At 38.5% G+C, this 14553-nt stretch overlaps 1 protein-coding gene across 1 annotated transcript in view; it reads left to right on the top strand.

Annotated features, from left to right (window-relative positions):
- The window catches only part of NEB (nebulin), a 196328-nt gene that overhangs the window by 98307 nt on the left and 83468 nt on the right, over positions 1–14553 (top strand). The window contains exons 69-81 of the mRNA XM_074967337.1: positions 428–739; positions 1815–2018; positions 2699–2803; positions 3458–3565; positions 4547–4858; positions 6072–6275; positions 8091–8195; positions 8366–8473; positions 9639–9950; positions 11227–11430; positions 11633–11737; positions 13103–13210; positions 13979–14290. Of these exons, the coding sequence (XP_074823438.1) occupies positions 428–739; positions 1815–2018; positions 2699–2803; positions 3458–3565; positions 4547–4858; positions 6072–6275; positions 8091–8195; positions 8366–8473; positions 9639–9950; positions 11227–11430; positions 11633–11737; positions 13103–13210; positions 13979–14290 (2499 nt within the window). The remainder of the gene's footprint in view (positions 1–427; positions 740–1814; positions 2019–2698; positions 2804–3457; positions 3566–4546; positions 4859–6071; positions 6276–8090; positions 8196–8365; positions 8474–9638; positions 9951–11226; positions 11431–11632; positions 11738–13102; positions 13211–13978; positions 14291–14553) is intronic.

Raw genomic sequence — 14553 nt, 5'->3', positions numbered from 1 at the left:
CATTTAAATTGAAAATAAAAATAATAATTAAAATACTAAGAGATTCAACTTCACGTGCATGGCATAGATGAAGGTCTATTGTACATAATTTTAGGCAAAAAAAAAAGACCTACATCATTAATTAAATATTTAATTGTTAAAAAAACTCATAGTACATGCATATCACAATTATTTCTCTTTAACATTACGAAAAGGAAGTTTAATAATTCTTTATATCCCAGAATGTCTATCCCATTTAAAGTTCTAATTCACAATTCAGTTGCCTAGAATGCAAACCCATGACACTACTGCGATAAAATACCTTGAAAGCATCATGATAGCTATAATTTATAAATAATTTTTGGAGAGTTTCTTGTTAGAACTATTTAAAATTAATAGTCACAATATTATTGATTAAAGGAACATTATATTTTGCTTTTTCCTTCAGTACAAATACAAAGAAGGATATCGCAAGCAGCTAGGCCATCATGTGGGAGCCCGCACCGTACAGGATGATCCCAAGATGGTATGGTCTATGCATGTTGCCAAAATCCAGAGTGACAGGGAGTATAAGAAAGATTTTGAGAAATGGAAGACCAAGTATAATAGTCCAGTGGATATGCTGGGGATTGTGCTGGCAAAGAAATGTCAGGAACTGGTCAGTGACATTGATTATAGACATCCTCTTCACGAGTGGACGTGTCTGCCAGACCAGAATGATGTCATTCATGCTAGAAAGGCCTATGAGCTACAGAGTGATGTAAGTACCTTTTCTGTTTCAGTTCCAGAAGATGACTGTATTTGATACTGTACCTTAGATGAAAAATGATTTCACAGACTGATAACAGCAGAGCCAAGTGTTCTCAATAAAACACCAATTCTAGTATTGTAACAGGTTTTGTTACAAATGGAAACTCAGATTAAATCCATTAAAAGACTCCTTAATTAGTTCAAATTTAAGACCCGTTTAAGCACATTTGTCCCCATTTATGATTGAAATTATGAGAAATTGTTAGTTACTCATGGTTTTAATCCAGGTGAAATGCAGTGATTTTTAACTAAGATTCACTACTTTGAGATTTTGGATTTATTTGAACCTGGACCTTGAAGTGAAATGAGGAATAGGTAAAAATGCACCTATATGGATTAATATGTCAAAGGAAATGTTCATACAGAGTCTTGCAAAGCAACATTGCCAAGCTCCATGCATTTCATTACTATCACTAGGGCTAAAATTGTGAACCACAATAAGCAATGTCAGAACAACCATGTTGTAACTGGAGAGGAGCCTGAGTCAAAGAAATATGCATGATATGTAGTAAATGGCAGGTTGTGCAAGGGTGGCATTGAGGAAGGTGCAATGTCTGGAGCCAAAAAACGTATTGTGGAATGTAGCTGGAGTGGAGAGCAGAGACCAGGAGGGGTGTATGTAAAAAGATGAAAGCATAGATGTACAAAAAGGATATTGATAAAAATCAACTAGAGTAGCTAGATAGCATTCTTTGGGTCTTGGAGGTCAACCTGAGAAAGAAAGACTTGAGATGAGTTCTAAAGATGGCTCTTCTGTATGGTATTGCTTTTCAATGGTGCATTCTTTGGATAAAATGGTAGTTTTGCCATTTATTCAGTGGACCAGTATTTCACCCCTGAATTCTAGCCAAAATCTAGGTTTTACTATATTATAGCTTTTAATTTGTTTTCCCTTTTCATTTGCTGTATGTTTTACTCACAGCTAGCTAGTTGTTCAGTAGTTATAAAATTTAGATAAAATGTACTGGGATGATAATCTGGAAAAGTGAACTAAGGAATTTCTTTTGTATTTATTTTGTTAACAGAATTACTACAAGTCAGATCTCCAATGGCTGAGAGGCATTGGTTGGGTTCCGGTTGGTTCCCTGGATGTTGAAAAAGCCAAGAAAGCTGGAGAGATCTTAAGTGATAAAATATACCGTCAGCCTCCTGACACATTCAAATTTACTAGTGTGACAGATTCTCTAGAAATGGTCTTGGCCAAGAATAATGCAGAGACAATGAATAAGGTGAGTAATGATTTGATAAGTAATACATCTGTGCTGTGCTACTCATGATTAAAGACAGAAAATTAGGAATACTTAGGGATCAGCACCACTATGTTGCGCGATGGACACTTGACAAAATTACTGTACATAGTGACAGACATTGGGGGCGGGCGGGGGTTCGGTCATTCAGTCATTCAACATTTCTTGAAATATTACCACGGACCTCAACATTTTTACCACAGACACTTGTGTCCTTGTACGGACGCGCTGCCGACTCCTACATGATTCAAAGTAATGTTGATGTCCTGAGATAAAACAGTATGTTTGCAAAGCAGTATGTAGGACCTATCTTATTAAGCACAAAGGAGGACATGTAAAGCAAGAATCAAGTTACTAAGATTATTTGGGATATCACAGTGCGCTTTTTCTTGGGCATATGTGTGTAGTCAGCTGCAATAGCTCATCAGACACCTTAGGTTTGCCTCAGCCTTTTTATTGTTGTAAACTGATGTAATCAATTTCTAAATGTGGAGCCAAATATGAGCTGCTCTCCTCAGATAAATTCCCTTTGTGTATAACAGGAGTTTTGCCAGAGTAATAATGGCAAGGTTTGATAGATAGTTACTGTAGGTTATTACTGAATTACCTTTCATTTCTATTCAGAAATAATAACAATAGTCTTTTCCTGTCTTCATTCTTAGCGCTTATACACTGAAGCATGGGACAAAGACAAAACTACAATTCATGTCATGCCCGACACTCCAGATATCATGCTAGCAAAACTCAACCAAATAAACTGCAGTGAGGTGGGTAAAAGTAAAAAACTGAAAGGATGAAATAATGAGCTCTGGACAGTACAATTTTGTTATCTCTGGCTTTTCAATGAATACGATAATGCTGCATATCTGTATAGTGCCACGTGTGGCCAGTAATGTTAGTTAAGACAGATTTTTGCTATAATTTAAATTATCTTCTTGGTGTCTGACTTTTGATTTTCAAAAGTAGTATCAGCATTAAACTAGGAGCTTATCCTGTGGTAAACTCTTGACATATGTAAATAGCACACTGGGAAACTCCCCTCTTTCATTTTGCCAGTGTCCTTGTGAAAAAATGTTTTTCAGGAAATAATGAGAATTTGCAACAGTGCAAAACTTTGCATCTTGGAAACCTTTCACCTCATTTCTTGGTCTTCAGGTAGATTCCCACCATCCCTGCTTTCCACTCCCTTACTGCTGCCAGATTTATACAATAAAATGTTGGAAATGTGAATTTTCCTACTACCTAGGGCAGGTAGCTATGGGTCATATTTAAGTCAGGTTTACCCATTTTGAACATTAATCATGTTTTCTAGTGACTTAATGGGTTTTGTTATATACATGTGTAACATGCTTAACTACAAGGGAGGTGCATAAAGTGCCTGGTTAATGAGATAAAAATATAAATGTTTTCCTTTCTCATAGAAATTGTACAAATTCGCCTTGGAGGAATTGAAAAAGAGAGGTTATGACTTACGTGTTGATGCCATTCCAATCCAGGCTGCCAAGGCATCCAGAAATATTGCCAGTGAAGTAAGTAACCTTTTTTGTTATATCTACAGGGACATGTTTCTTATGGAAAAGAGTTCAGAATTTGTGCTCTATAATTTTTCTATGTAAATGCTTTTAAATTGTACAATAGATTCTATTACTATCCAATAATTATAGTGCATGCTTCTTGCATCTGAAAATAAAGGACCATATCAAGATCTACAGTGATAGAGGCCTTAGACAAATACATTGCAGTGATAAAATAAATAATATAAAGCCTAGTCCTATGCCCATTGAAGTATTTCCATTGAGTACAATGGGTGTTGGATCAGGCACATAGTGAGATTATGTAAGGTACCTATTTACTACTTTTTGATAGAAGAATTAAATGCTTCAGAAAAAATAATAAATAATATTAACAGTCCTAAACAATCCCCTTTTTCTGCCATGAGAAGATTTTAGTGCTGATGAAAAGTTGTTGTATTGAAAGCCCATGTGACTGAAGATGACTCATCCGTGGAACAGATATGGCATAAGCAATGACAATAAAGTCTCCCTTTCACTACTCTGCCAGTGTGCCTCACTGCTCACCTAGGGCAACACCAGTAGGGGTTAGAAGGTAGTTCACTCTCCAGGCTGGTTTTGTCCTTGGCATCACTAATTAAATAGAAGATAAATGTGCCAGTTGATGTTAATTTGTCAGCAGACGTTGTGTTCTTTCCTTAAGAATTTTATCATACATCCTAAAAAATTAAAAGGATGTGAGACCACAAACAAGATATTAAGTACATGGTTGTAAGGGATAAGGTATGCAAATTTAGTAGTAATATGTTTATGGAGATAGCAAGATAGAATACCTTAACTTATTTTTCTCTTCTTTTGAACGAAATGAATAAAATAGCATATTAAAGAAAGTCTGATACATTTTTTTCCAGTCTGAGGGTATGCATATTCTAGTTAAGTTGGGTACATTGTTTCCGAGTTGAAAACTGTCACAGTGAATATAAATATATTTTATTTTAGTACAAATACAAAGAAGGGTATCGCAAGCAGCTTGGCCACCATGTGGGAGCCCGCACCATTCAGGATGATCCCAAGATGATGTGGTCTATGCATGTAGCCAAGATCCAGAGTGACAGGGAGTACAAGAAATATTTTGAGAAATCAAAGACCAAATACACTAGCCCAGTGGACATGCTGGGAATTGTGCAGGCCAAGAAATGTCAGGAACTGGTCAGTGATGTTGATTACCGCCATTACCTACACCAGTGGACATGTCTGCCAGACCAGAATGATGTGATCCAAGCTAAGAAGGCCTATGAGCTACAGAGTGATGTGAGTGCACAACATGTGTAATACATGCAACAGGCCCAATTTTACCCTGACATGCCTGCACACTAGGGTGACCATATAGCAAGTGTGAAAAATCGGGACAGGGGGTGGGTGGTAATAGGAGCTTATATAAGAAAAAGCCCCAAATATCAGGACTGTTCCTATAAAATCAGGACATCTGGTCATCCTACTGCACATGGATGTCTATTTAACATCCTTACTATGGTAGTGCCTAAGAGCCAACCAAGAGTGGAGCCCTGTTGTGCTAGGTGCTGTACCAACAGAGAGTAGCAGACGTCCCTGACCTGAAGAGCTTGCAATCTAAAAGGATGAGACAGACACAGGGTAGGGGAAGGGGTAGAACACACTAGCAGAGTAAACAATGAGATGGCGGCAAATGTCATGTTAATTCCATGATTTTTTGTGGGGGTAGGGGTTACTTAGGAGGGAATCAGCTAAATCAAAAGAACAGGGAAGGGGAAATGCTCAGGGGGATAGGGCAGGTGAGAAGATGGTAAGAGGGAATAGGAATGGAATGAAGCTCAGGTGAAGAGACTGGGCGGTAGAAGGAGAGGGTTGGAGCAAACAGCCAATCAACAAAGGCCAGAGAAAGTCTAGTCAAAACTGTGGAAAGTTTTCCAAATGTCCAGAAGTCCAAAGATCCCTGCTTTGGCTGCTTCAGCCCCTACCAGCTGGAATCTCTGTCTGTTGCCTCTCTGCAGCTCCCTGATGTGGGGAATGAAGGGGAAGTTAAGGTAGGCACCATCTGGGTTCTAGTGCCCCCAGAATGGAGGGGTGTCTCCCCTGTGCAGTTCTGGGTCCAGGGGAAGGGTGGCCCCAGCTGGGCCCCATTTTCTCCCCTTCTTCCTCAGTGCAATAGTCCCTGCTTTGGTTGCTTCTGCCCCTACTGGCTTGTGAAATGTTCCATATCCTGTTACCGATCATTTGCCACCAAATCCTTGCTGTTTTCTTGATCTTTGATCTGTCAAAGGTGCCCTAATAATGAGTCTGTGGAGTCTTTCCATTTTCCCCTTCATTGTGCTGTGTAATAATTATTTTATCTACCTTGGAAGAAATGAGAGTCAGAATGAAATGACCATTTTGTAGTAATAGATAATGTTACATGAAGTGAGTAGTGTATAAATCAGTTGCATTTATTCATATATTCATTTGATTGTTCCTCCAAATGACTGATTGAACATTAATTAAATTTTAGGCTGTTTACAAATCAGACCTGGAATGGCTGAAGGGTACAGGCTGGGTCCCCATTGGTTCCATAGATGTTGAGAAGGTTAAGAGAGCTGGAGAAATCCTGAGTGAAAAGCAGTATCGCCAGCCCGCAGACCAAATGAAATTTACCAGTGTGACAGATTCGCTGGAGTTGGTTTTGGCAAAGCAAAATGCTGAGACGATGAACAAGGTGAGTCTCCCAGAAAAATTCACAGGTGTTACTGACTCTGAGGGTTGGTTCATGGAATGGGCAATGCACTTTGGTTGAAAGAGGTAAGTGTTCCCAAAGAAGCAAAATGTCAGACAGCAGCTGCTGCTAGGTAGCTGTGGTTACCAAGAGTCCTTTAGATCCTTTCCACTTGGTAAGAAGGTTGGCCCCTTTTCTTTCAGATGTAGGATCTCTTCGTTTTTTCTCCTCCAGACTCGATTTGTTTAATACATTCTGTGTGCAGCTGTATTTTAAATCATTTGGAAATTGCAATTAATACAGAACACAGAGGCCTGCTGATGAAGTGTTGTTTCTCACAGAGGAGGATGTTCACTCCAGAGCCTAGGTTCCACGTGTGACACTCTACACACCTTATGCTCCATGTGTTATAGTCTTAATCTGGGGGTTAAGTGGTGCCTAGGACTGTGTGCAAGGCCTCTGCACTGGGATTTGAGTACTTTACCCCAACTGCACTGGCTGCCTAACAGAGCTGGTCAGAAAAATTGCACCATAATCAAATGTTGACTAAAAACAGAAATAAAATTGTTGGTGAATTTCTATTCCTTCTTCTCCCCACCAGTACCAGATTGGCTGCACTGTAAAGGGTTTTTTATTTTTAAAAACTCTCAACTCAATGTGTGCCAGAACTTCTTTATGGAAAGTGACCTACTAAGCAAGGCTGAGGCTGTTTGCAGGTTGCAGAACCATTTCAGACAATGCTGCAAAATGTGCAGATGTAGTGTCCCCAAATAAGGAACATGGGGCACACCCCTCTGGGACAAGGTGCAATGCTAGGCAATACATTGCTGAATGCATTACTGGAAGACACTCAGATACTACAGTGATGAGCATGGTATACGAACCTGTATAGAATAGGGAGACATCTGTTATGTATGGTATTGAGCTGCATGGTGCAGACTGGAGCATCAGCTCCTGTATGACAACTGAGAGCTCAGAGGTAAGAGCTTGTGTCCCCTAGGGAATAAGGCTGCCTCCCATTTATAGTAGCCTGGGTAGGGTAACTAACATCACAAATTATCTCTTCTTCCTTCTCCCGAAAAATATATCCCAGAGAGTCCTGGATACTCTTCTCCCACTAGAACCTCCCAGCAATACTGAATCAGCCAATTAACATGGCAGAGCAGGTTGGGGCACAATGAGGAGAAGGAAGTCACCTAGTTGGGTTTTGCAGTTGGAGATCACAAAGTATCAAGAGTATTAAAGATTTGCTCAAACTGTCCCCAGTGATATATTAGGGTGTTTTCAATGGGTGGGTCTTAGTTTTGTAGGTATGTGTTCAGACGTTGGCTATATATATGCCAGGTTCTGGTTCAAGGCTTTGGTTTTGTCGACTTTTGCTAATTGTTGCTTTCTGTTTTACTGTATTTTTCTCAAGGTGTGCAGAATTCTTTGGGCACAGTGGGCAATGCGTATCTATTATGTATCTTTAGCTTTCTTTGAGTGTCAGCCCAAGCTCCACAATTGTATTTATCAGGGAGCTGAACCAAATCTCACCATAATCAATGGGAGTCTTTCCATTGGCTTGAATGGACATTAGATAAGCTGTAGGCTAATTGTGCTAAATGTATAGTACACCCATACTTAGGCTATAAAAACTGGCAGATAAAATTATTTGATATCTGGACACATCGGAGTAAATTCACCTATAAGCCCAATTTAGTTTTTCTTTGAAAACACTGTAGATTTAAAGTATGAAATCCTTCCACTTGCAAAAACTGTGTTTATTTAAATGTTTCATTAAAATCTTTTTTTAAATTGTTTTCCCCCCTTCCACAGCGTTTATACACAGAAGCCTGGAATGCTGACAAAACCACAATTCACGTCATGCCAGACACTCCAGCCATTATGCTGGCAAAAGCCAATTCAGCTAATGTTAGCCAGGTAAGACTATTTAAAAAAAACATATCAAACAAATACAAAATCAGAAATTAAGTAAGCATTCATTTCACTTTTAAAGAACCTATTTGAATGTATGGTTTCATTTTCTCTCTAAGAAACAATTGGTATAAAACTGTATTTTCATCTCAAATATTTTGTCTTCCTCTCTGTAGAAACTTTACACACAAGGTTGGGAAGAATCCAAGATGAGGGATTATGATATAAGAGCTGATGCAATTCCAATTCGAAGTGCAAAGGCATCAAGAGATATTGCTAGTGATGTATGTGCTTCTTCTGCTAATCTATCATTTTAACTTTATATTAAGGGTTTTTCTCATTTTGTTTTTAGTAAACTTGTGAGATAATTAAAATATGCATTCTTTTAAGTGACAAAACATAGGAATAGAATAATAAATCATTGAAAAATAAAAGTATATCAAATTCTGGTTTAAAAAATAAACACCATAGAAACAGATAAGTGCAGAAAAATATCCAACATCACACTGAAGAGAGTGTAACATTAAAACTATTGACGTTAAACAAACCAACCTAGAAATATATATTATAAAATATTAATACATCACATGATATTACTGATATTCAGGGAGCGAGGGGAAATTAGGGATTTCAAGCTCTGAATCAAGATATTTGCCTACAAGAGATGATTTTTATTCTAATATTATTATTAAACTGAGACAGTAAAAAGTACTGATCACTGAAGATTATTTTGCTATCTTTACAATTATATGGTAATTTGTATTCATTTTGTATCAGATTTGCCTCAAATTAAGTAGGCCATGTCCTCAGCTGATATAAATTGGCCTAGCTGCTTTGACGTTAACATAAGAACTAACGGCTACCAAATGAAATTAATGGGCAGCAGGTTTAAAACACATGAAAGGAAGTTCTTCTTCACGCAGTCAACCTGTGGAACTCCTTGCCTGAGGAGGTTGTGAACTAGGGGCCACTGAATGAAATTAATTGGCAGCAGTTTTAAAACAAATAAAAGGAAGTTCTTCTTCACTCAGTGAACAGTCAACCTGTGGAACACCTTGCCTGAGGAGGTTGTGAAGGCTAGGACTATAACAGGGTTTAAAAGAGAACTAGATAAATTCATGGAGGTTAAGTCCATTAATGGCTATTAGCCAGGATGGGTAAGGAATGGTGGTGTCCCTAGCCTCTGTTTGTCAGAGGGTGGAGATGGATGGCAGGAGAGAGATCACTTGATCATTACCTGTTAGGTTCACTCTCTCTGGGGCACCTGGCATTGGCCACTGTTGGAAGACAGGATACTGGGCTGGATGGACCTTTGGTCTGACCCAGTAAGGCCATTCTTATGTTCTTATGTTAGAACAAAACTGAATTATGCATCTGAGGATCTGGTCCATTATTCACTTTTCCATGAATATGTAAAACATAACTGAACTCTGTTTCTGTTTTTAATAGTATAAATATAAAGAAGCATATGAGAAACAGAGAGGTCACCATGTGGGAGCCCGCACCATCCAGGATGATCCCAAGATGATGTGGTCTATGCATGCAGCAAAGATCCAGAGTGACAGGGAGTACAAGAAATATTTTGAGAAATCAAAGACCAAATACACTAGCCCAGTGGACATGCTGGGAATTGTGCAGGCCAAGAAATGTCAGGAACTGGTCAGTGATGTTGATTACCGCCATTACCTACACCAGTGGACATGTCTGCCAGACCAGAATGATGTGATCCAAGCTAAGAAGGCCTATGAGTTGCAGAGTGATGTGAGTAAAAAACAAATGCAAAATAAGTCTTTTATATGTGTGTGTGTGCAAATATCTATTCAAACATTTTAGAATAAAGTGTACCCATTATGTACCTGATCCTGCAAACAAATTTTTTTTGCTCCAAATGAGAATGAAAAGTCAAATGTGAAATTTTTCATAGGAAGGAATTTGAAGAAAAATACCATTTGGAGAGAATCAAAACAGAATTTTTCTGCTTGCTGGCCTTACCTAGTAGGTTCTTGTCAATTTCACTTTCTCTCCTCAGGCAAAAAGTAAATTTGTCCAGAGCCTTCTAGGCAGGGACCCAAGGAGCTGTCATTTTCCAGCAAAATTTAAATTTTCCCCCAGAAATTTTTGAGTATGTGAAAAGAGCATTTTCCATCAGAAAGTCATTCTGATTGAAAATTCCTGACCGGCTCTACTTGATTTCCAGGCAAGTAAGGAGTGCAAATGTGCATGCAAAAGGCTTTTCTCCTCAAACACTGCAAGTGCAGAGCATTTTATGTGTAACTGCAGGAGTGAGAACTCTGGGGAAACCCTATTCTGTATTAAAAAATGGACTGATATGTAGCTGCCAAATTAGTCCTGACTATTAGGAAGAGTAAGACCTGAGAGTGAATTGTGTAATGGATGTCTCCTTTAACACACCCATTCTCTACCCATATTCTGATCCATTTTTTCCTTGTGCTTTTGAGAGTGAGGCAGAAGGTACACAAGTAGCTTGAGAGTTCCACTTAGTGCAGAGGTCTATTCCTAGTGCTTAACTTTGCTCGCTCCCAATCACAGACTTTGCTCCCACTTGCACTGAAATGCAACAAGCTTAGGCTCCCTGTTGTTGCACACAGTGTTAGGACTAACAGGATTAAGGCCAAAGTGCTTTTGTAATTTTGAGCTTAATTTGTGCATGCATTTCCCATGATTATACTTGCCAATTAGTAATCGCATGTGCAAATGGATTAATGGTGAATGCTTGTAAAGCTATGGATGCTTCTCTTCAGTTGAGAGCACTCTAGAATTTGGAGAAGCCCAGATTCTAATATTCCAGTCTCTCTGGGGGAGCCCAAGTTCAATTGTAGGTAAAGTACGCATGTTTGAACGTTGAGGTGATAATTGGAATAGCAAAACTTTATTCAAATTTACCAGTTGCCCAAAAAAGTATGGTGATGGGGATGTCATCCTAATTCTGCTCTATTTGTTGGATGCATAGGGGACAGATTAGTTTTTGTATCTGAAATTTTTTCTGTAATTATATTATTAATGTGTTTGTTTGTAGAATGTGTACAAGTCAGACCTGGAATGGCTGCGAGGCATTGGCTGGATGCCAGATGGCTCTGTGGATGTGGATAGAGTGAAGAAAGCCCAGGAGCTCCTGAATGAGAGATTATACCGTCAGCGGCCAGACACATTGAAATTCACCAGCATCGTTGACCCACTACCAGTTGTCCTGGCTAAAATCAATTCTAAGCAGATCAGTGAGGTTAGCTGGCTTTTATGTTACCATAAGTTTTCTGCATTCATGCTGACATTTTTGTGGATCCTTCACTAGTGTTAAAAATTCATAAAATGAGAACCCTAACATACATAATAGTTTATACCATGAGATCATTTACTTTGAAAGTAACATAGTACAGCATCTTTCACACTGTAATTGAATAATGAGGTCTTTACTTTCTCATTAGCCTCTCTATCGTGAAGCCTGGGATAAAGAGAAGACACAGTTCAACCTACCTGCTGACACGCCTCAGATGCTGCAGTCCAAAGTCAATGCTCTAAACATCAGCAATGTAAGATCTTCAAGTAAAAATATGGAGTGTTATTGAAATGAACATTGCCACATGCATCATTTTTAGCCAGCCCCATTTCAGAACACTTATTATGAACTTCCTGACATAAGCACAGATTTACTATCTTTATTTTTTGTACTGTTTTGTATTTGAGAATGTAGATGAAGTATTGTGATTCATTTAAGCAGCATAATATGGTTAATGAGCCCAATATTCATGAAACACAATGGGCCAGATTAATTAATCTGGAGTCAGTAGCATTCCTCTCTCTCTCTCCCTCTGTTCATTTAAGCCAATAGAGCGTTACCCACTTATGCCAGCAGTGATTCTGACCCAAGATCTAAAACATGGACTTGTTGCCTGTCTATTTGTTATTCATAAATAGAGCCTATCACCATAGCATCTAGATCACCATATTGACTGTCTAGTTAAACTTATAATGTGTTGATAAGAAAAGAAAGTAATGAAACAGTGGCATTTTAAAGTTTAATATATACCCTTTCCTGAATTGTCCTCTTTATGACAACTTCCTTTGGGAAGTTTGGGGTTTGAACAAGATATTATAGGCCAAAATACCATGCAGCAAATATCAGTGATGTTCTTGGGATGCGTGGTACACAAAAACTGGCTAGCTTTGGATGAATGAAAGCACATCAAGCACTGGCTTTCATCTTAAATATAAATTAAGTTTCCCTGAATACTCTTGCTTCTCTTAGCTTCATTTGGACACCTAGCATTATTCTTACATGGTTTCCATTTTGAACTTCCTTGATTTGTTTTTTTAATGGCTTCATGAAATTCATTGTTTCAAAGTACTTTTTAAATCTTTTAATGTTGATAGCATTAATTTAGAAGATCATCCTAAACCTTAACAGTTTCAGTGAAAGAGTGTGAGATGCTTCCATTAAAAATACAGCAAAACTTCTAATGAGATAATAGACCAGTGACTTTTCTGTGATATTAATACAAGGCATAATCCAAAGACCATTGAAGAAAATGAGAACCTTTCATTACTTCAGTAGGCTTTGGACCAGGCCCACAGTGTGAATGGATCTGATATGCTGCATCTATGGCCACATTCCTGCAATATGCTATGTGTGGGGGAATCCTTCTGCCCATATAGTCTCATTGAAGTCAATGGGGCTGCAGGTAGGCACAGGACTCTGTGGATCAGAGTTCAGGTTTGGGACCTACATAATTAATCATTATATGTGCGTAGTAATTATCAGTTAAGGGGATAGGAATAATTTAGATAACCCACAAAACTGTAAGGATCAAATGAAAACATCCATGCTATAAATCTAAGGAAAATATGATTTATGAGAAAAATGAATTCTAAAATTGTGTCTTTGATTTTGAATACAGAAACATTATCAGCAAGCCTGGGAAGATGCCAAGATGAAAGATTATGACTTAAGAGCCGATGCCATTTCTATCAAACATGCCAGGGCTTCCAGAGACATTGCTAGTGAGGTACGATCTCTGTTCCTTCTCTTTCATTTCTATGAAAGGCCATGCCTATTCATCCTCATATCAAACACAGCAGACAACTGTGTAGCTAGCTAAGCTCAATTCAAAGCTATTGGGTATTCATATATGAACAGCATGCTGTCTTGTATATTTGCATTATTTTAAATCCTGTCTTGACCCTCTCTTTCTAGTAGAACTTAAAATTTGCTACTGGTAAAATATTAATGATAACAGAAGATTGTATTTTGTATTTGTTGTATCAAAGTAGTTTCCGTAGAGGTTCAGAGAGCTATTTTGCAATACACTGTAAACTTTTATCCACCAAACATTTGCAGTAATTGAGGTACAGACTATATTTCTGCTGCTCCCAATACATAATTCAAGGGTGTTATTTTTGTCATTACTGCTGTCAAGATTTCTGTTAAAATCTAAACTGTAGCAGTGCTTATAAACCTTACCAAGCAATTGGGATAACTGTGTATTGTAACTAGTGAGGGAATTCTGAAATATTTTTCTTTTATCATGGTTTTAAACTGTTAAGTTAGATGGACCACATTTTCCAGAGTTATTGGTGATTTGGGGAATCAGTTTTTGAGGGCCCAACGTGAGACACTGTACAGTGGACCTGATTTTCAGAAGTGCTGATCCAGTACCCTTTAAAATCCTTTATGGGTTCCCAAGTTGGGCACTCATAAACAGTCGTTGCTTTAGAACATGTAGACTGGCAATTCATGACTATTTCTGCTAATGTTTCCTCTCTATGTTTATTAGTACAAATACAAGGAAACCCACGAGAAACAGAAAGGCCACTATATCGGATGCCGAACTGCAAAGGAAGATCCCAAATTGGCATGGGCTGCACATGTAATGAAGATGCAGAATGACAGAGAATACAAGAAGGCTTATCACAGTTCAAAGGCTAAGATCAACATACCAGTTGATATGGTTTCTGTCTATGCAGCCAAGGAAGGCCAATTATTAGCGAGTGATGTTGACTACCGCCAGTATTTGCACCAGTGGACATGTCTGCCAGACCAGAATGATGTGATCCAGGCAAGGAAGGCCTATGACCTACAGAGTGATGTAAGTAGAGTGTGGATGCCACATTAATAACTGTTGAGATATAAGGCTCTGTAGGCACATCAAGGTGACATGACGATAATCATGGGGGATTTGCCCACCCCAACGCTTTCTGCAGTTTCTCCTTCCTTCAGCAGCTCTTCAGTGGTTGTTTTCATTTTTTTTCCAAATGTGGGTCCTCGCTGTGAATTCCCACAGTGCTTATCAGTGGCTACTTTTAACATACTCGAACAGTTGCCTTGCTAACGCTGTTGTGCTTTTTTATG

This window comes from Natator depressus, chromosome 11 (genome assembly GCF_965152275.1).
Source record: "Natator depressus isolate rNatDep1 chromosome 11, rNatDep2.hap1, whole genome shotgun sequence".
In the NCBI taxonomy this organism is placed as follows: domain Eukaryota; kingdom Metazoa; phylum Chordata; order Testudines; family Cheloniidae; genus Natator; species Natator depressus.
Note: the sequence above shows the minus strand (reverse complement) of the source record. Positions and strands in the feature narration are given on the sequence as shown.